This window comes from Gadus chalcogrammus, chromosome 1 (assembly GCF_026213295.1).
Source record: "Gadus chalcogrammus isolate NIFS_2021 chromosome 1, NIFS_Gcha_1.0, whole genome shotgun sequence".
NCBI classification, from domain to species: domain Eukaryota; kingdom Metazoa; phylum Chordata; class Actinopteri; order Gadiformes; family Gadidae; genus Gadus; species Gadus chalcogrammus.
The window spans coordinates 24,547,663-24,569,712 of NC_079412.1; the positions used below are offsets into that span (position 1 = coordinate 24,547,663).

Consider the following 22,050-nt stretch of genomic DNA (forward strand, 5'->3'; position numbering starts at 1 on the left):
ATTATCGGGGCTTCAGGGAACAGAAAGGGGGCCGGACCAAATGGACTTGTAGACCACCTAACTACTGCTTACTGCCCAGGCAACCCGCCCCCCAACCCCACCCCTTGTACCTAACCACCACTCCCCCCACCCTCAAACACACACGCACACGTACACACGCACACACACATCCACCCCAGTTTACCGGACCCCTCCTCCATCGCTGCTCCACTTACAGTCTCTCTCTCTCTTTCTCTCTCACCATTTCCTCTACACCAGCAGAGCCTCTGTAACATCCTCAACCCTCCCTCGCTCACTCCTTCTCCCTCCCTGCGTCTCTCGCTCATCTCTCTTCACTCTCCCAGTATACCCACCATCAGCTCACTTAGCTCACTCCAACTCCAGCTCACGCCGACTCCAGACCCTTCTTTTGTTCCTGCCCTCCTCAATGCTGTCGGCCCTCCGCTCCTCCAGACAAAAGAAAATCAACTCAAAAAAACTTTTGGAATTCTTTTTCCGGCGTTTTTTTTTTTTTTTAACCTCTCTGACCCTCCGCTCTTCCTCCAGACGGGGAGAGGCTGACTGGTGTGCACGAGCTGACACCCGGTGCCTAGCTCTTTGCCCCTCCTGAGGAACTCTCTCTGCCACCAGTGACCGGAGAAGACGTGCACGGAGAACATCTCAATATTCTCTACTCGTGTTTGAGGTTATCCGCCACCATGAAAGTTCAGCTGCTGATCCTGTTGGCCCTGGCCGGTCCCTTCTGCGGCATCACACGTGCCAGTAAGTCAACCCCTCTCTCTCTATGGTCTCTCTATGTCTCTCTCTACCTTTCTCTCTCTCTATGTCTCACTCTCATGCTCTCTCTATGGTCACTCTATGTCCCTCTATCACACTCTCTCTTGAGTCTCTCTATGGTCTCTCTGTGTCGCTCTCCCTCACGCTCTCTCTATGGTCTCTCTATGTCTCTCTCTTCCTCTCTCTCTATGTCTCTCGCTCATGCTCTCTCTATGGTCTCTCTATGTCCCTCTCTCTCCCTCTTTTTCTATGTCTTTCGCTCACGCTCTCTCTCTCTCTGGTCTTTCTATGTCTCTCTGTCACTCTATCGCTATGGTTACTCGATGTCTCCCTTTGGTCACTTAGGTCTCTCATGCTCTCTTTTTCTGGTCTTTCTTTGTCTCCTTCTCTAACTCTCTCCGGTCTCTCTCGGTCTCTCTCTCTCTCTCTCTCTCTCTCTCTCTCTCTCTCTCTCTCTCTCTCTCTCTCTCTCTCTCCCTCTCTCTCAGTCTCTCTCTCTCTTTCTATGATGTCTCTGTGGTGGGCTTTCAAGTCCAGGACACTGTGTCCCCAGTCATCTTTTCTCTGTTCTCTCTACCTACTGCTGCTTTCTGCCCTCCGCAAAACACACACAAACACACGCACACACACACTCCATAAATAAACACACACTCCATACGCAAACACACACTGACTCCATACACACGATTTCGGCCCTGCTCTCATAATCTTTTTTCTCAGTCTGTTCCACACCCCGTCTAGTTCGGCACAGAAAAAAAAAAAAAAAAAAGCAAAAGCCGCGATGGTGGTTTTTCCACCGACATCTGATCTCTTACTCACTGCAGTTCATCCCCTTTGAATGTCAAGGAAACTCCTTTTTATTTGATTTGATATCTGAGCTAGCCTTTTTATTGCTCCTTGTTGGTGTACAAAGCAACCTGGGAACGTGGGTTGTTTAAAGGCTGGGGTAAATATATACACAAGGTTCATTCTGACAGCCAACCTATGTCTTGATCTGTAAGCCAATCACTTTTTCCTCTACAATACTTCCTAAACACAAAGCTGGCAGCACGATGGCACCAAGTGTGTGTTTGAGAGAGAGATATGGGAAAGGGGGCTGATGTGATGTAATGGAGCGCCCGCGTGATCTCAAAGTGCAAGGAATACCCTTCTGGAAGGATCCCAAACCAGCGCTCGTACATACATAGGGAAGGGTGTGTGTGTGTGTGTGTGTGTGTGTGTGTGTGTGTGTGTGTGTGTGTGTGTGTGTGTGTGTGTGTGTGTGTGTGTGTGTGGGTTGGTGGGTAGGTGTGGGGTGGGTGGGTGGGTGTGTATGTGGGTGGGTGTGTATGTGGGTGGGTGTGGCCGGGGTGTGTGTGTGTGTTACAGTGAACACTATATCCTAAACACATGTCTCTACCTCTGCTGTTCCCCTCTACAGTTTCTGTTAATTTAATTGGGAAATTTGAATTTTCTTCTTCTCCCAACTCTCTGTCTCTCTGTCTCTCTGTCTCTCTGTCTCTCTGTCACTCTCTCTCTCTCAGCCCACCCTCTCAATCTGTCTCTATCTCTTTCTCTCTGCTATTCTCTCTGCTTCCTTGATTAAGGCACAGTGCAAGTGTGTGTGTGTGTGTGTGTGTGTGTGTCTGTGGGTGTGTGTCTGTGTGTGTGTATGTGTGTGTGTATAAATAGCGCTAACGAGAGGCTCATATGGATGGGTGCGGTGTTTGACACGGCAGAGAGAGAGAGAGAGAGAGAGAGAGAGAGAGAGAGAGAGAGAGTGAGAGTGAGAGGTCTTGCCCTCCATGAGTTCACATTCATCATTACTATGTGTCCCCCCAGTTTTCACTTACCCATCTTTGGCTGGGTGTCAAACTTAACCCCCCCACCCCTCCCCTCCCCAAACACACATTGACACGCTCCTCTGCTCCTCCCCCCCCCCCCAACCCTTCCCTTTGCCTGCTGCCCACTCCTTCCATGTAAACCCCCTTTGCACACACACACACACACACACACACACACACACACACACACACACACACACACACACACACACACGCACAGGGGGCGTAGAGTTGGTGGAACAGAGAGGGACCGATAGGTGCTTGGGGTCTATTTTTAAGTGGCAGCCTGGGGCCTGGGGGGGGGGGGGGGGGGGCTCCTGTTTAACACGCTTCTCTGCTCTTAATAGCCAAACGTAGGGAAATGCAACTACACGGGGTCTACACAGAACAAAAAACGTTGCTCTCGTTTTTTGGCGGGAAAGTAGGTGGGGGATCTGAAAGGCGAAGCATACATGCCATGTAGGCCCTCTTTGGTTTAATATTTGCATTGACTATTTTCTCTTCAAACCCCTGCCCCCTGACTTGCAAACCCTGAGCATCCTTTGCAAAAGAAAAAAAAGCTCCCCCACTTCCCTCCCTCTCCTTTCCCTCCCTTCCTTCCCCTCCCTCCCTCCCTCCATCTCCAGCCTGTTACCCTGCCTGGTAATGATGTCCTGTCTGCACTCCCTGGCATTTTACTGCTCCCGGTGCATCTGGTCGCTCAGGAGTAAAAGAGGGAGAGAGAGGGAGAGAGGGAGAGGGGAGGGGGGGGGAGAGAGGGAGAGAGGGAGAGGGGAGGGGGGGGGAGAGAGGGAGAGGGGAGGGGGGGGGAGAGAGGGAGAGGGGAGGGGGGGGGAGAGAGGGAGAGGGGAGGGGGGGGAGAGAGAGAGAGGGGAGGGGGGGGGCGGGAGAGGAAGAGGGGAGGGGGGGAGAGAGAGAGGTCAATGCCCTCTGTCTGTGCCACTGGAAGAAAGAAAAAAGAAACTGAAAACGAGTCAATCGTTGGAGTCAGCCACTCGTGTCTGACCAGACACCAACCCCATGGTTTGGATAGCCCCAGGGCCAGAAGCGAGGGGAGAGGCTGGGGAACACAAGCGCGCCTCACGTCACCCGGCTGTCCGTCCCCAGCGGGAAAGAGCTCGCAGGAAAACAAGCAAGCAACAGACACTCCCAAGCTTTCGTTTCATGAGAAGAGAGGCGTGAGTGTTGAGTAAAGGAGGGTCCTTTTAGATGATGAGTGTCTGCTTCTGTGCATGTGCTTGCATGCGTGTCTGTGTGTGTGTGTGTGTGTGTGTGTGTGTGTGTGTGTGTGTGTGTGTGTGTGTGTGTGTGTGTGTGTGTGTGTGTGTGTGTGTGTGTGTGTGTGTGTGTGTGTGTGTGTGTGTGCGTGTGTGTTATGCCCACAGCTTGATGGCCACATGATGTGTTTTCCCAGTGTGGCAGACATTCAACAAGTGGCTAATTCAGTCTCTTTTGGTTGGACGAGTGTGGCATTCCAGTAACAAGTCGCAAGGCCATGCCAGTGTCTCTCTCTCTCTCTGTCTATCTCTCTTGGTCTCTCTCCCCATATAGCTCTCTCGTTCTCTTGTCTCTCTCTCTTTCCCGCCTCTCTCTATGTCTCTCTCTACCTTTCTCATTCTGTTATCCTCTCTTATTCTCTTTCTCTCCCTCTCTCTAGCTCTCTCACCCTCTCTCCCTCCCTCCCTCTCCCTCTCTCTCTCTCTTTCTCTGTCTCTCTGTCTCTCACTAAAGAAAGACCACATCCTCCATTTCTTCCTGTATCAGAACAAACTGATGTCTCCAATGTCTGGCACGCACTCAAATCTCAAATACAGTCAGAACTGAACAGCAGTCTTAGGTACACGTCCGGTAAGACAGTTGGCCAGGGCTGTGTCAGTGTACGCTTACACAGGCAGAAGGGTGTTTTATGATGTGTAGGGGGTCGGATTTGAAGCCCTCCTCAGATTAGAACGTTTAGGGCCTCGATGATGTATCACTCGACACCGCTATCCGACAGGGTATCATTATTTACAGAGATATCCCTTTCACAGTAATGGGTTTGTTTGACAGAAAAGCAGGTCAAACATGTACAGTCTTTTTTTTTTTTTTTTTATGGACGTGATTCACTCGTTTATTAATGTTATCCATCCATAAATCATGACTGTGTTTTTGTTTTATTTTATTCTGAGTGCATCCGGTTTCATTCTGGATGAAACCGAAGCAGCCTAAATCATGCTCCAACCACCTGTAATCTGTACTGCTGGACTTGGAATGTCTGCGCTGCTTTCCCTGGGCTGATGTAACCGTATGTACACCCCTTAACAAAGACAGATAGGAAGTGTGTGTGAATGTGTGCGTGTGCGTGCGTGCGTGTGCGTGCGTGTGCGTGCGTGTGCGTGCGTGACACTACTACTGCGAGGGAACAAAGCCAGGCCCACACAGCCGCGTGCTCGGTCCCGTGTGATAACAATCGCTGAGCAGATTCCACTACCACACACCGCCCGCCCTCCCACCCCCCCACCCCCCCCACCCCCCCCCCCCCCCCCCCCGGCCCCCCCCCCCCGGTATAACAGCACTCCGCCACTCATACGAGATTGGGCGGAGGAGTTGCCGGTCAGTCGTGCCACTCGGTACTGAGTGCTGACACAGCCAGGAGGGGCGCGTCCCTCCGACTCATCCTCCTCCCCCCCCCCCCCCCCCCCCCCCCCCCCCCCCCCCCCCCCCCCCCCCCCCACCCCCCCCCCCCCCCCCCCCCCCCCCCCCACCTACAAAGACCACCAGCACGATAAAACACAAAATAAATCCTGGTCTACACCCCAAGGTCGGGGCCCGCCGCCGCCACCCCCGCATACTGAGAGCAGATGGACGCTGTCCAACATATGGCGGCCCCGCGACGGACGAGCCTGCGTGTCTATGCTGTGTTTGTGTTGCAACGCATGTGTACGCACGCACACACACACACACACGCATGTGTGTGTGTGTGTGTGTGCGGCACACATGCGTTGCAACACAAACACAGAAGCGTGCGCCCACGTAGCCACATACACACACATACATACACACACACACGCATACACACACACACACACACACACACACACACACACACACACACACACACACACACACGTACACAAAGAAAGCTGCTCTCTGTCTGCTGTCTCTGTCTTCATGCGTTGCCGTGGGGCGGATGGAGCACAGCCCTGCCCCACCCCACCTACCCTCACCTCCCATGCAACTAGTTACACAATGCCCCCCTCCCTTGCTCGTCCCCTCTTTCCATTCATATGATGCATCTTTCCATTTGTCCATCTGTGTTGTGAGCGTTTGGTATTTTATTAGCAAGACTTTGAGGCAACAAGTTGGGATAAGATCACGGTACAAAATGTCAGTAGCGGATTTTTGCCTATTTTTGGATGCAAGATAGATACCAGTCATTTAGAAAGAAATTTCTCAAGAAAGAAATCAGTGGCATCTATCGGTGTGAGATAAAGTGTCCCGGATATGAGGGACGAGCTGCGCAGGGGAAGTCACAGACTACGTCAAAGATTAGAAGATAAAGATTTGTGTGAAATACATCATGAACATAATTATAGTTTTCCGCGAAATTTGGTCAACCAAGATAAAGAAAGGAAGCAAGCCACACGTCATTATCAATCATCTGTCCCCTGTCCCATCTTCGACCCTACAATCTGTATTTGTATTATTTGTCCTTAGCTTTAAATGTAGATATATTTTTCAAGATCAAACTGAAATCTCTTAGTATGATCAACGACCTAACGACCTAATGCCAGTAAATTTTTTCTGTGAGGTTTTCTGTATTTCTATTGGTATAGTAATCAGGTGTTATAGCTTCGGAAAACTACTAGTGCACCAACAACATCAGCTGTGGCTGACGTGGACCCACAGAGTCGTCAACACATGGTTCACACGTCCATCATTCAGGACTACACTCCTGAAGGCATACGCATCGCACACGTGCTCCTGAATGTTTATTGGACGTCTGCTACGAGACTTGCGCGAGACAGGAAGACGTCTGACTCAGGAGAGGGAATGAGTCAAGGGCTGTTCTCCCTCCAGAATGCAATTCACTTTAGAGACATTCTGTACTTTTTTTTTACCATTTTCCACTGCGCCTATTCGTACTCTCACCCCTTCAAAACCTCACTCTGTGCTGTTTTGTCGTCTCTCTCTGGGGAAGAAAGTATAGACCTTCATCCGATGCAGGGTTGGTTCTATATAGGCCGACCATTTGTCAGTTGTTGTGTCTATTTGTATATAACATCCACATATGTGACTGGAGGGTGTGGCTCCTAGGTCACCCCTCATACCAGTGTGCTGGCTAGAGGAGAACCCGGTAAACGGGTGAGGCCTCCTGCCCATGTTAATGTCTTCTTACCTTCCCAAGACCACTAGATGCACTGACCGGCAGAATATCTTGGACAGTTACGCCCATATATGGACAAACACATAATGTTCTCAACTCTTCCCTTCAGCCTGTTCCTGCTGTAACCTGTGTGTTTCTCCCTTTTGTGTTTTGAAGACTTATGGGTTACCTCTGTTACGGGTCTTGTCACTCATTCCCCTGCTCCTTCTCGCTTTCTCTCGCTCTTTTTGTCTGTTTGTCTCTCACCTTCAAATTAGATTTTTTATCGGCATCACAGGTATTTTTATAATACCAACCAGTTAATGAGCAGGGTATCATTGGTCTCATTCAGTCTCATCATGTCCCCTCTTTATCCTTGGCTCCTGCCCGGTGTCTCTCTGTCGCCCTGCCTCCCTCTCTCTCCGTAGGTTGAGCCCTGCGGAGAGCCAGCTTTATGGAGAAGGAGAAATAATGAAGGGTCTAATAAAGATTAAGGGTAATGGATAGAATGAGCAGTAAGAAGGCGAAAGAGCCCAGCGAAAGAAAGGAGGAGAGGAAAATCAGAGCATAAGGTTGGAGGAGTGTGGAGGTTTTAGCTGAGGAGTCTACCGGGGTGAGAGAGACTAGAGAGAGAGGGGGAAGGGGGACAAAAACTTGACGTTTGTATTCGGCACAGGCGAGCCACAGCCCCGGGAAGGAAACACTACTTAAGCACTAATTGTGGGAGAGTTGTGTGGACATAATGAAACAATTGTAAGCGGGCCATGCTTTGGTTGTGTGTGTGTGTGTGTGTGGGTGTGTGTGTGTGTGTGTGTGTGTGTGTGTGTGTATATGTGTGTGTGTGGGGAGGGGGGTTTGAGGGTGTGTGTGTGTGTGTGTGTGTGTGTGTGTGTGTGTGTGTGTGTGTGTGTTGGAGTGTCTCAAAGGGAGGCATGTGTGTCTGTTGCGCCCGTTGGCTTGTCTGTGTGTCTGTGTGTGTGTGTTTTTTTGTGAGCGTATGTGTGTGCTTTGGGTCTAAAAGGGATGTGGGGGGGGGGGGGGGGGCGGTAAGGGGGGCGTGTGGGGCATGTGATTACTCATCGTGGCAAGCCCATTCTCTGCAAAGCGTATCACGGCATACAGACATTCCAAACAGACGCCGTGGTCACCCCCCCCCCCCCCCCCCCCCCCGATAGCTACTTAGTCAGAGTGGAGAGGGATGGAACTGTGTGGGGTGGAGGGGTTCTCAATGTACACCACCTGTTGCCAATGAACATGGAATTAGCTCTAACGGTGCCAACACGGCCGCCTGATAACCAGAGCCCCGGAGAGTTATTTATACCGTTACGGAGCGTCGTGGGCTATTATCAGTATTCCCGAACAATCGGACTCACGGGCTCGAGGGAACAGTGATGTCAGAGGCTAAGTTTAGAGGACCTCTCATTCCAGAGGGAGCGCTGGTTTAGAGGGAGCTGAAGAAACTGACGATGGGGGGAAAAGAAAGTTTTTCTACGGGGTAAAAAAAATAAAAAAGGGTAGGGAGAGATTTTGGGTCAACATCGTCTTGCCAGTGGAAAGTAAACCGTAGGCGGTAATTTCGGTGCCACGGTGAAATCTACCTCCTTCATTTTGTGAGGCTGCGCTGTCCAGGCTATGGTTCTCGGTTGCGGTTTGGGAGGAGGTTGAAAACACAGGGAGGTAGCGCCTGGTTGCTGCAGGGGAAATGGCTGGGTTTGAGTCAGGGCCCTTCCTGGTCCAAGTCCTGATGAGAGGCACTGCGTTAAACACATGTCCCGGTGCATGCAGTCATCCTCTGTAAAATGGCAGCCCTCCCTCTGACCGACATCAAAACCGACGACACGCCCGCTGAACCTCTTCAAATGTGGCCACCCGCTCCATTATTGGGTTTTTATTTTAAATCATTATGCTGATGGCGATGATGATGGGTACACTAATAGGTCAAAACACGACAATCAACTAAAGAAACACGACCCCCGGTTGTCAATTACCATTCAGGACGGTTTTATTAAAAGGTCAGGGCAGCATTCTTGGCGGTGTTATTTTTACACTGCCCAGATCGTATCAACAACCCTCCCACAGGATCTAGGAGGTCTTCTTCAGCTCACTTAAAGGGAAACTCTTTGTTAAAGGCCCGGTTGTGTTGTGGCACGGCGGCGACTCCCTAAGCCCCCTTTCCTCCTTAAAACAACCTAATTGTAGAACAACAGAGGGTTAAATTACCCCTGACATTGGCATCCTGTGCCCGCTCTCTCTCCCCCGAGCGTACGACTTCCTCTGGAAGGATCTACGCGGAGATCTGGCGGGGCTTGTGGAATGCCTATGAGACAGGAAGCAGCAGTGTTCAGGGCAGAGCAGCAGGTGTGGCCTGGCGGTTCAAGACGTTTACTCAAGTCACAGGGTGCGGTGGCCATGTTGTTTTTTGGGGGTCATGGTAACATGGTGTGCAGGAGGGAGGCGGACAGGATGAGCTCACGGGGATGACGCCCTGACAGAGGATGTGGGAGACTGTGAAAAGACTTTATGTGTCCAAGAGGAGTATGAATATTTAACCCTGGGACTCACCAAAAGGGGCCAGGGAAGGGGCATTGTATAAACACACTGGATCAGGATTTAGGTGTCACTGATTTAATTTAGGGCTACCTTACAGCATAGCATATATATTCCATCAACCGCACATCCTTCCTCCTTCCATCCATCTATCCATCCGTCCGTCCCCACATTCCACATCCAACCATGGATCATCCACCTGTATCCCCTAACTCATCCTCCTGCTTGTCCCCCTAGGTCCCACCGGTCTCCCCGAAGAAATGGGGGGTGTATCCGAGCTAACGCCTGAAATCCCAGAGGAAGTGCACGATGTGTTCACCGGGGCCCCCGCGACCGTACCAGCAGCTCTCCCCGCCGAAGTCACCACAGAAGCCACCTCAGAGGTCGCCACGGAGACCGCCACCGAGGCCACCCCAGAAAAATCCACAGAGGCCACCGTAGAAGCCGACACACAGGCCGCCCTGGAGGTCGCCACAGGGGCGGCCACCGTATCCGAAACAGAGGCTGCGACGGCGCAGGCGACCGTGGAAGACGCTTTCACCACCCAGGCCGCCCTCGTGGAGTCCACGGCTGCGGAGACTCACTCGCCAGCGGAGGTGACGGAAGCGGCGGCTGAGACTACGGCAGAGGTCGACGCGGGGAAGACAGCGGCACCCACGGACAACCTTGTGGATACTAGCACAAAGGACGAGGTGCAAATGGAGGATGGTGAGGGCAATGTGGGCGCTATGTCGGGGCTAATGTGGGCTAGCATTCAAACCAAGCTCACGTATAGGATAGCATTCAAACCAAGCTAACGAAATGGGCTAGCATTCAAACCAAGCTCACGTATAGGATAGCATTCAACTCCAGCTAACGTATAGGATAGCATTCAAACCAAGCTAACGAAATGGGCTAGCATTCAAACTAAGCTCACGTATAGGATAGCATCCAAACCAAGCTGTTGTTTGTGGCACTTCGGTAGAAATGGTTTAGAAAATGGACCCTTTGTTTGGATCATCGAATCAAATCCAAACCATTATATTTGATTATCAGTGATGTAGAGAAGCAAGTAGAACTTGTCAAAATATGTTATTTTTTTCTGTCGTGCAGGAGGGATGAGTTCGGGCCAGATGGCCGGAGTGGTCATCGGCGCCTTGATCGCGATCGTCATCGCCATCGTTGTGGTCATCGCCCTCGTGAGGAGGATGGGCAAATACTCGTAAGTACCTCCCTTCCCTTGGTCATCTAAAACACACAAATACTCACCCGCCTTTTGCATATTACAGACGTGCGCGTGCACGCTCGTGGCAGACACACATGCCTGTGTCGTGATCACCGGCAACTTACGCCACCACGCATGATTCCCATGATGCAATAGCTTTGAATGACATTGGCGTCGGTGCGAATCCCCTTCCGAGAGACGTCGGACACTCGGGCCTGTCTCAGAATACTGCGCTGTCATTCAGACCACAACCGGCCGGGATCCTCGGCTGAGTGCACATGGCGGAGCACGTCTTGGAAATAACAGCTGTTTTTCCATCGCACCACGCCCATCTGAGAGCAGGGTGGCACCGGGATCTGAATGTGTCTGCATGTGTCACTGAACGCCGCTGTGTCTCTGTGTCGCAGGGCCGCCAAGAAAGCCAAGATCGTGAAAAGAAAGCGGGCATCTTGGTTTCTGTAATATATACATCATTATATATTCGTTTTTTTTTACCCCACCTCGTGCTAAATGACTTGAGACCCCTGCTTAATACTGTGTGGAGTCTAGTCTTAACAGAACACCCTGGCACGCTTTGTTGACCACTGACCCAACAATCTCGTCCTAACTTGTGTTTCTATGTCTTGTCTGTTAGCCTTTCTCATATTGGGCTCATACAAATGTAACCCTTTGGGTGTGAAAGTCTGTCATTAAACCATAACTACTTGTATTAAACACTACGGCTATACTGAAGATTACTTCAGTTTCCGTCCAGATAATCAACATTTGAGAGAAGAGGAAGCTATGAGGAGCTTGTGGCTTTTTTATCTATCATAAACACACCCACAGCTTTAATCATCAAGTCTTCTTTTATCTGTCTTGCCGGCATAAACATATGGGTGGATTGGCCAATGTTGGTTTCACTTCAATGATCGCAGCAATATTCCATTGCTTGCAACCGGTTTCCAATCAAATTTTGCTGCGGCAATTAATGGCTACGTTTAAAGCCACAATTTCTAAATTGAACCAGACCAAACCAAGCCCTGCCTCCTAGACTTCTCTTTGAATGCCTGCACCACTGGCAAGTCAAAATAGCTCTCTAATTCAGGACGAGATCATGGATCAATGAGCAGAACTCCTCACAGAGGCCTTCAATAACCCGTCCCTAAACAACGCTGAAGCAGAGGCCTACCCCTGGACCCAGCCATTCTTCTCCTCTGAATGTTATCTGAAGTTCAGGGGTTGAACACATTGGGTTTGCTGCAGCCCTTTGTCCTTCCCCAGCCATCGCTGTATTGTAACCCCTTCTTCTTCTTTTCTCTCTGTTTCCCACAGTCCATGAAGGAAAGAAGGAAAAACAAAGAGGCAGGAGCGCCCAGAGTTCTGGAAATTGTGAACTACTGAAATGTGATGTCATTTCCTGTCATTAAACAACCATGCTATCAGCACTAGTCAAGCACTAGTGTATGTGTGTGTGTGTGTGTGTGTGTGTGTGTGTGTGTGTGTGTGTGTGTGTGTGTGTGTGTGTGTGTGTGTGTGTGTGTGTGTGTGTGTGAGAGAGTGTGAGAGTGTGCGTGTGTGCGTCTCTGTGTTATTCAGAGTATGTGTGTGTGCGCCTGCGTGTGTGTGTGTGTGAGTACGCCTGTGTGTGCGCCTGTGTCTTTGTGTGTGTGTGTTTGTGTGTGTGTGTGTGTGTCTGTGTGTGTGTGTGTGTGTGTGTGAGTACGCCTGTGTGTGCGCCTGTGTCTTTGTGTGTCTGTGTGTGTGTGTTTATATGTTTGTGTCGGTGGGCTGGTGGAGAAGAAAAAAGGACAAGCAATCATCCGCAGCTCCTCCCGCAGCTCCACCAACCACCACCACCCCACCCCTCATCTCCATCCACCCACACCGACTACACCACCCCCCCCCCCCCACCCCCACCCTGCCCCCACAACCCAACATGGTGGGGCGAATTCTCTAGAAGACCTTCAAGGCCCATTTGTTTGCGTCTATAAAAGAGACGTGCTACTAAGTTATTTGGCCGATGGTGCTGTGAGCCTGCAACCTCTGGAAGTGGGCGGTGTTTATCTCAAGACCAGTTAATGCGACAAGAAAGAGGCCGCGAATGGCTCCATGTTAGTTTTCCTTCAAACAAAATAAAAGTTTTATCAAGTGAGGAAGTTCGGCGAAAGGATGCTACGAATTCCAAAAGGATGTACATATACAGTCAAATGTGAGGAGCTGACTTAGTCCACAGATCATTTCTATCCATCTCTTCACCGTTTCTCTTACCTTTAGCCTTCTACTAACACAGAGAAGCCCAAACAGCAGCCATTCAGACTCTGCTGCTGCTGCTATGTCCAAAGAACAATTAGAAAAGTATTCAGAACACCAGCCAAAGTTGAGTTACCTTGCCAAAGTAACTTGACATAAAACGGAACCTCAGACAATCGCATGAAGCACATAGTGCAGATGTTCTGACAAGGGCTAACGTAGAGAGCCTGATAGGAAACTAGACACCTTCATTTGCGAGGGGTAACGTGACACATTCTGCCCTATTTAACACTGACTTATAAAAACATAGTACATATCTGTGAAATTCAGCAGAAGGGTTTGTGCCACTGTCTCTCTGGTATTCCACCTAGTTTAGTTGGGGAGGATTTGAAAGCGGCATTAGTGTGAATGGCCGAGTACAGGTCTATTTTACGTCAGCTGGTCCGTAATAAAAACGTTTGGCTTCCTCCCATCCGAATGGCCATCCGTTCCAATATATTAACACATCTCAGTGTTTCATAGACAATGTGTAGCATTTACTTACTGAATGTATTTATAGCACAGCAGTACTCACCCAACTAGCAAGTACACCAAAACAGCCATGGACAAACACAAGCAAAACCCCAGCTGACAGAGATGAACTACTTTTTTGATTTTAGTGCTCAGTGTAAGGCAGCGACGCCCTGTCGTGTATTTTGTTGTTCTTGTTTTGTTTATTAGTTTCTTGTTCTTATTCTCGCATTTGTACGTTCAATAATGGTTGTAAAAAAAAAAAATTAACTCTGCTTAGCTCTGCTTGATTTTAGAATCTCAGTTTAATTGTCGTGCACTGAACGAGTGATCTAACGTTTAATGGCGAAGCTTTAGACACTGCAAACATTTGCAACGTTATCTATCTTCACAGCCCTGTGCACCCCGCCCTGGCCCCTATTACCACATAGTAACAACTCGCTCTTCTATTTTTTTTGCTTTAATTTGTATACTTTTATTTAATTGCAGTGTTTTTGCTCATACTGTTTCAATAAAAAAAATCAAATACTAAACTTTGTATCTTCACTGTTTTTATCATTCAACATATTTTTCTGGATAATATCAATGGAATGATTAAAAATATATATATTTATGTTGTTGTTGTTTGTTGTATGTTATTTAATCTGGGTATCTGTTTCATCTGTACAAGCAAACCGGTTCCAATTGTCTATTGGTCTCATACACAGCTAGCCATAAAGCAGAGATGCATATTTTCAATCTGTTTAGAGAAACACAAACACAGCATTACCCAGCATACACTTGGGCTGCGAGAAGTTGCCTAATCCAATTGGCTCATTTTGTGTAATGCATTAAATATATAAAAAACACCCCTTCCCCCAAAACGGAGACAAAAACACCTCCAAATATGGAAAAACATACGGCCGGCGACCGTTAATTCCGTTAAACGCTCCCAACGGCTAGGTGTGTGTTTGTTTTTTTATATGTTTCATGTTATGAAGTTGTTGTTTTTTTTACAAGATGCCGTTAAGCAGGGGTGCGACTCAAGGCTTTGGGCTGCGAGCAGCACAGAGATGCCCAGTGTCTGGCTAACCTCTCTCCTGTGGTTTTAGGCAGCAGGCCCAGCTACACCCACCTATCAGCCTGGCCTCGGCCAGCCTCCACTCACAGAACCCCCTCCACCAGCGTCCTGCTGCCCCTCACACCGCCAGCACACAATGGAGCCTTTTCAGACGGTCAAATGGGGAGGCTGTGAGCCGTTAATGAAAAGTAGCCTCTCTCTCTCTCTCTCTCTCTCTCTCTCTCTCTCTCTCTCTCTCTCTCTCTCTCTCTCTCTCTGTCGGGATGGGGCTTTCCCTCTCCTCACTGCCACAGAAGGTGCTATGGTATAATCTGTGCAATGCTACGCGGTGGGGGTCACTTCCTGGGTGTATCTAATTCACTGGAACTCTCCCGGACACACACACACACACACACACACACACACACACACACACACACACACACACACACACACACACACACACACACACACACACACACACACACACACACACACACACACAAACACATACGCACACACCCAAACACACACAGACATGCACACACACATACACTAACACACACACACCCACACCCCATTGTCAACGGTGTGAATTATTATTACATTTTGCAAAACTGGGCGTGGTTGTGTGTGTGTGTGTCTGTGTATGTGTTTAAGGGTGTGTTTGTGGGTGCCTTTATCTGTCTATGTGTGCATGGGTTTTCTGTGTCTCTGCGAGTGTGTGTCTCTCCTCTGCGACTGTGGTTCTGAGAAAAAGACCCGACACAGGAAACGGGGACGGCTGTAGCAGACATGGAGAACACTGTTCCCATGCCGACATGGATGTCTCTCTATCACTCCCCTGGGTTCGGTTTCCAGCAGTAAACCAAAAGCTGCGTGCATGTGACGCAACGTATTCAGCGGCAAACAAATGTACAGTATGTACAGTATTCATCGGAAAAAAATGATCTGTGGCAACGCTGGGAAGCCTTCCACTGTAAATAACAGAACGCTTGACGGCAGGGCCAAACAGTACAGTTGGTGGAACTCTTGTGCCGTAAATCCACTGGGCTACCTGCTGTAACGCTGTTTAAACGCAGAAAGTGTTTTTTTCGCTCTGGCGTGCGTGCTAGTCTGGCCGGCGAGCTGCATGGGAAGTTTTGTGACCATAATAAAATTGCTTCCCGTCATACAACTCAAGACTGAATACATTTTTCAATGACAGAGGCTGACCACCCCTCAGGCCTTGTTTAACATGGAACAGTTATGCGAGGCCGCATACATTTTGTTTATTCTCAGATTCTATTAGTCAATATGATATGCTGTGTATTGAAACATATTCAGAATTTAGGGTTCCTGTTTCTAAATCAAGTCTTATTGAATATGAGCCATATTTTCTTTCTGAAAACGTGATATTCAATAAAAGGTACACTCATGTACCTCAAAAACCTCAAGGACAACTAAATAACTCAAACTGGGGGGAAGGTTTTAATGCAACTCATGACGTGTATTTTGACAAAATGACAGTTGGGAGCGACCAAGCCTGGCTCCCGGTTTGTTTCCTCATGCGTCTCTGTCACGGTTCTTCTTCATAAAGTTTCAGCAGTTATTGCCAGGCTGTGGTGGAGATGTGGGGGGGGGGGGGGGGGGGGATTGTGGGGGAGGGGACCGCCCAGGCATGAGCGAAGGGGAATTTTGCGTGTGTGCGTCTGGTAGTGACACATGCGTGTGAGTGTGTGTGATATTCTGAACTCATAAGGAAAATGGCTGCCCTGTGTTCTTTAAGCACCTCCAACAGCTGAGTGGAGGGTGGGGGGTGGGGGACTGGGGGTGGGTGCTGAATGTGTGTGTGTGTGTACGTGTGTGTACGAGACAACATGTGGGTCTACAGTATGTGTGACAGCGTGTCTACATACGTATGAAAATGACTTGGCTTTAACAGAGGTCAGGGTGCAAGTCTGTGTGTGTGTGTGTGTGTGTGTGTGTGTGTGTGTGTGTGTGTGTGTGTGTGTGTGTGTGTGTGTGTGTGTGTGTGTGTGTGTGTGTGTGTGTGTGTGTGTGTGTGTGTGTGTGTGTGTGTGTGCGTGTGTGTAGTGTGTGTTTGCGAGTGTTTGTATGTGTGTGTTGTTAGAGTCACAACATGTTGGTCAACAGCAACAGCTTCTTAAACTATGGGTCGGGAGCCCAAAGGGGTCTCGATTCAGTTGGGGGTGTGTTCTCCCTGATAAAGAACAGAACCCCTGCAACAAAGGACCACTGATTCTGCGGTTCCCCATTCTGTGTGTGGGGTTTGGTCCTACAGTAACACCGAATTTATCCTGTGGGTCCCGAGATGAAAAGGTTGAAGAACACCCGATCTACAGTGTGTGTGTGTGTGTGTGAGTATAAATGCACGTGTGCATTTTGTCTTTGCAGAGGTCAAGGTTCATGTCCATGCATGCGTGTTTGTGTGTGCATGCTGTGTTCATGTGTGTGAAGAAATGGGAATTTATGAGGCTATGGGGGGGTCCCGGTTTTGTGTTTGTGTGTGTTTGAGAGCAAGTGCATGAACGTTTCCATCGGCACACATGTTAGCGTGTGGGAATCAGGTTTGTGCATTCAAAGATTGTATGATTTACCGTCAGCCATTTTTAAAATCTGTCTGCTGAAAAATCTGCTTGAAAATCTGCTAATCTCACTCACACCTGGTGGCATGTCATGGGACCTTTAAATACATTTTCTGAGGGATAATACAGAATAGCACATATTTCTGTACTTTGTAAAAAAAATTATATCTTCAGGAGCACACACCATTTTCTGGCAGATTCACTTTTTTGGAAAGAATTAGTTTCAGAGCCAGGAACAAATGTGGTTTCTAAGTAGGTCACACCGACATAGACTTCAACGGTTATGTGGTGAGTGGCCTCGTTAAGAGTGAAGACGGGCGTGGAATTAGAAGGTATCTGTGGGTGGCAGTAATGATCGCTGCTCCTAGTCCAAGAAGAGCAGAAAAAAACAAGAACAGAAATGATGAGTTGCATCAATGGAGTCGAATGGAAGTGGTTGAGATCCTGATTAAACCCCATCGGGAAACAACTTTTATGTTTATGGAGGCAATACCAAGGCTTTAATGCGCTTGAGGCTGAACGCTTACGCCAATTCCATTTTTCACTTTGACAAATAATTTATTGTCACAACGATCATCTATTTAACCTAGAATAGCAACATACATCAAGTCATTTACTGAAACTAATATCAACATATTTAATTTGTCTATGAGGCAGAGTTGTGAGTTGGTGCCAATGAAATAGGCAATAGGCATTTAATATGTCTATATAAATTAAAAATTGTGATGATCTTAGAAAATTCGAACTTCTTTGTAGTAAAACTAATACCAGCTCAACTAACAATACAAATTAAATTTAAGATAAATTGCGTAAAGGCTTTTCAGTTTGGATGATTACCTCCTGTCCAAGTTAGGGCTACTTCCTATTAATTAAAGCAAGGGTAGGCAGTTTATTTCGTAGATGTTGAAATTCTCCTTACAACCCAACAGCAAACAATATACCATCTGTGGCGGTCGCAGGCCCGTAATAAGCAAGTCCAATTCCTTAATTCTGCCGGATTTACACTAGCTAGTTTTCTCGAAATTACTTATCCTAGCTTCAAGTAATATAGTCGCTAGGCCCAGGCTTGCTAATGGCATTCAGCAGATAGTCAGTTAGCACCTATGGTTAGCCCCTGGTTCGCACCTGCCAAATGCAATGATTTGCGTGTGTGGTCCAGGACTGTAACGCTGCGCAGACCAACACGCATGCACCACGCATGCTCATCTCCAGGGCCACAGCTGCGAATCAAATCTGGTTTGAAAGATACACTAGAGCCCAGTGTATAGGATGACTCTGGTTCTAACTCGGCTCTGACAAACTATAAATAAATGTCAGCGTAGTCAACTTATATGTCGACTGAGCTGCTCTGAATGACGATCTATGCATGTACTGTAAGGCAGACAGTTGCCATAAGGCCAACAGATGGCGTTTGCCTGTTCGATCCTACTGTGCTTTGTGGGAACAGATTCTGATATATATATATATATGGTCTCAATTTATTTGATGTCCTCTTATCTTATCTCATATAATCTTGAATTTCTCGCCAATTGCCCCAGCAAAAGCCATCAGACGGCAACTTCGGGCCATATGGCTTAGGGCGTAGACTACCCGGGCGTGGTTATTGGCTGTTGTCGGATGAAGTTGGTTAATAGCAAGTTTGTGAAATTGGTTTTGGCCAACATCTTTGGTTGATTGTTAATGTTTGTTTTGGCAGAGTTTGCACGCACTTGTGTGTGCGTTTGGGTCTGTGTGCGTGTGCATGTGTGTGTGTAGCATGTATGTACCATACATGTTATAATGTTTTCTTGTCATGTAAAAGCTTATCTTATCTTAAGAGTCGTTTTATGTTGTTGCGTCTTGTCAAAATGTGTCTTAGCTTATCTGATCTGATCTGACCTACTGTAATCTTGGATATATATTCAATTTGGTTGATATTATAGGCCTATCTTACATTGTATTATTTAATGTTGTCTCATCTTGCCGTATCCCTGCCTATCTTATGTCATCTTGCATAATGTGACCGTGCCTTGTTGTGGGCGAAATCAAATGGGAGAACAGAATGTAACGATTCCACAGTACATTGTTGAGAGATCTTCTCCGCCTATAGGCCAAACCCCCCCCCCCCCACTCGCTGCACGCACAGTACAGCCCACATCGGACACACAAAGAACATGCAATGTTTGAATATCACACGAGAACCCAGTGTCAGAGGTTTACATGTTTCTCCGTTCCCGCTATCAATGGCGGGCCTTTATGTCGCCCGGACTCTGGAGGTGGTGATAGCACCGTGAGAAATGACCGCTCCAGTCCCGTCAATGCGCTGTAGGTGTCAGCATACTAAAGCGCACCACTGTAACTCAATTGACAATTGTTGCTGAGCACACAGAGGGAGGTGGTCGAGTGGACAAGAATAGCCGTTGGCAGATGTGACAGAATGTCCAGATTCGTCTTGAATCTGCCGTTTGTCTCCGCTTTTCTTTGTCAAACAGAGCCACGGGAAACAACGGCTGATGTCATGTTCTAACTGCGGCGATTCAATCTGCACAGCCGAGAACACAAAGGGCGAATGTCCGGAACACCACCATTTGAAATAACATCTAAATCTATTAATAAATGGGGGATATGTATGCGTCATTCACTTCTGTGCAACACCAAGTAACCCTCCAATATCTTTAAAGGAACTCATGATGACTATACACGGCCATTAACCATGCAGAGGCCTGCAGGTCTGCAACCACTTTGTTAGGAGCATATAGGCCTACAAGAAGTTCAGCATCTTGCTCGAATGCTCCACTTAGCACAAAGACTCAGGACATCAGACACACAAGCAGCTGTGGCTGCTGGACGATGATGACCATAATGAGTCTAATAACCTCAATACATAGGCCGGTTCAAGGGTGCGTATCCTGCTCTCAGTCCATACATAAATAATCGCCCTCAAATAACATCCAGATTCGGATAAAACCCAGAGTTGAAACTATCTTGTACGTAACCTCCAGAGCAACAAGAGCTGAATTAACCAAATAAGTAAAAAATAAGCTCCTAAAAGCCTACTTAATAATTAGAACCAAAACAATAACGACCATTACATTTTTTTAAGATAATAACGTTTGAATATATTTACATACATTTTCAATATAAGATTAAATACATTCAATGAGGTATAATCTAAATCCAACTACAGTGTAAATGTTTCCCATGGCGCGTGGACAATTGAGCGACACTGACATCTAGGGGGATAAGCAGTGCACTGCACGAGAGAAAAAAAATCAACAATAATTTAGATTAATGGTAGGCTATCATCGTTCACTTCAAACGTTATTATTATTTTATTTTATTATTACCTTAATTCCTGATAATAAAGAGATATTATCCATGGTAAAAATAATGACAATGGGTCCAAAGCATTATACAAATTGTAATTTTGGTGCTGCCCAACTTGTAATTGACCCAGTACCACGCAAACCCCCACTAGGCCTAAATTGCGTCAGAAAACCCAAGTGAAATATCAAGATAACGTCATTGCATTACATTTTCTGATAGCTTTCTCCTACAAATAATTAATTATGTGTTCTAGTCGACGTTATAGACCGTATTGTGCTTAAGAATTAAAAACAATTCATGTTTTAAAATCAACGATCAATGGTCGGCTGTCAGCTGTGTTATCTTTTTATTTTCTTCCTTTCCCTTTCCTCAACAAGCTTGTTTCTGATTGGTCAGAATCTTTCATCAACAAATTCTAACCAATCAGAGCCCTTTATGAACTAGCCCCGTTGTAAATTAAGGGAAGAGGATACTGCTGCAATCTGCACGATCCATACCATCTGAACGACAGTTCTCCCTTCGAATTAAAGTATGTAGATAGAAAATTACATTTGATTTCGTTTTAGAAACGATAGCGCTTTAACGACAGACCCTCGTTCACCAATGTCAACCACGCTAACGCTAACTGCTGACCACCGAGAGCTATCTGTCTAATACTCCTAATGCAAAAGTGTAGATAGCAGCTGATATCCTTTATGCTACGAGTGACACTGTTATCTACGATACGTGCCTGGTATGACATAACCGCCGCGTTAATTGCTTTAATTGGCACTGCTTGCTTAGAACACAACGGAGTGTGTTACTCTGTGAAGGATCCAGTTGAAGTGTGTTATTAAAGTGGCGACGTGTGGGGAGAGTGTTTAGCAATGGTGCAGGACGAGGGCGCGTCATCACAGGTGAAGCAGTGGGCAGATCATTCTTCCAAGGCATATATTATCAATATATATACATCTAATGACAATGCATGAACGACATTGCAGTGATTGAACGTTGTCTCTGGTGCAGCCTAATTTTTTGTAGCCAGATAAAAAGCTTAATCTCTTAATGTGTTAAAACGGATAAAGTTACTTGGTGCGTAAATAGGGCCTCTGAATAGTTGAGGCTTTGTCATTTGAATCATTTGGACGCATTGGTAAAGATTACTGATATAATCGGATTGATTAGATGTGGATTTTGTTCTTCGTCCGATCTAAAAGCTCTACATTCCTTTTAATATCTTCAGTCGTTTATAAATTGCGCAACCAATCGACTATCAATGCGGGCCTTCGTTCACATATCTTCATTTTTGAATAACGAGCTATCAGTATCAATATTGTAATATTATATTAATGTTGGCACAGTTAAATGTCATGTGTAGTGAACATTCATGGTAAATAAGAGACTGGACGTTAGGCAGTTATACAAAGAGCTATAACAACCTTTTAACCTTGTAATGGAACGTCTAATCCCGTAAAGAAGCATTTGATATCCAACAATTGCAACCATAAATATATATTCCTTATGCATCATTTAACGATAATTTTGAGATACTTCAAAACATGATACTCTTTTTATTTTTCAGAATATAAACATGCAGGTCCATACAGCGTTGACTTTTAAAATGGTAAGTGATTACAATCATGGTGTGCATAAACATACATTATTGCTTCTTCTTTTTTTTAGGAAAATGTTACATGAAA

The 22,050-nt window shown here is 47.2% G+C and overlaps 2 protein-coding genes across 5 annotated transcripts in view; both read left to right on the forward strand.

The window, feature by feature from the left end:
* The first annotated feature begins 200 nt into the window (after window positions 1-200).
* Window positions 201-12,593, forward strand: si:ch211-156j16.1 (uncharacterized protein LOC564557 homolog). Of its 2 annotated transcripts, XM_056597460.1 has the most exons (5): window positions 201-762; window positions 9,730-10,200; window positions 10,585-10,693; window positions 11,104-11,154; window positions 12,011-12,593. In XM_056597460.1, the coding sequence occupies exons 1-5, from the start codon at window positions 699-701 to the stop codon at window positions 12,015-12,017; spliced, it is 702 nt and encodes a 233-aa protein (XP_056453435.1). In that variant the 5' UTR covers window positions 201-698; the 3' UTR covers window positions 12,018-12,593. The 2 variants fall into 2 exon arrangements, with proteins under 2 accessions (XP_056453435.1, XP_056453443.1); XM_056597468.1 differs by lacking the exon at window positions 11,104-11,154 and having other exon boundaries at window positions 205-762; window positions 12,011-12,592.
* Window positions 12,594-20,776: 8,183 nt separating this feature from the next.
* Window positions 20,777-22,050, forward strand: part of prdm2a (PR domain containing 2, with ZNF domain a) — a 31,128-nt gene continuing 29,854 nt past the window's right edge. For 2 of the 3 annotated variants that reach the window (XR_008896383.1, XM_056597485.1), the window contains exons 1-2: window positions 20,777-20,900; window positions 21,933-21,974. The gene's annotated coding sequence lies outside the window, so the exon portion shown is untranslated. Of the gene's footprint in view, window positions 21,268-21,932; window positions 21,975-22,050 lie in introns of all 3 variants that reach the window. The other variant, XR_008896384.1, reaches the window with a different exon arrangement.

What these genes read in the sequence shown, in the direction of transcription:
- si:ch211-156j16.1 (XM_056597460.1), top strand. Translation starts at nt 699, where the DNA reads ATGAAAGTTCAGCTGCTGATCCTGTTGGCCCTGGCCGGTCCCTTCTGC. An exon ending in CTGCGGCATCACACGTGCCA is followed by an intron (nt 763 to 9,729) that starts GTAAGTCAACCC and finishes TTGTCCCCCTAG; the next exon opens with GTCCCACCGGTCTCCCCGAA. An exon ending in CGAGGTGCAAATGGAGGATG is followed by an intron (nt 10,201 to 10,584) that starts GTGAGGGCAATG and finishes TCTGTCGTGCAG; the next exon opens with GAGGGATGAGTTCGGGCCAG.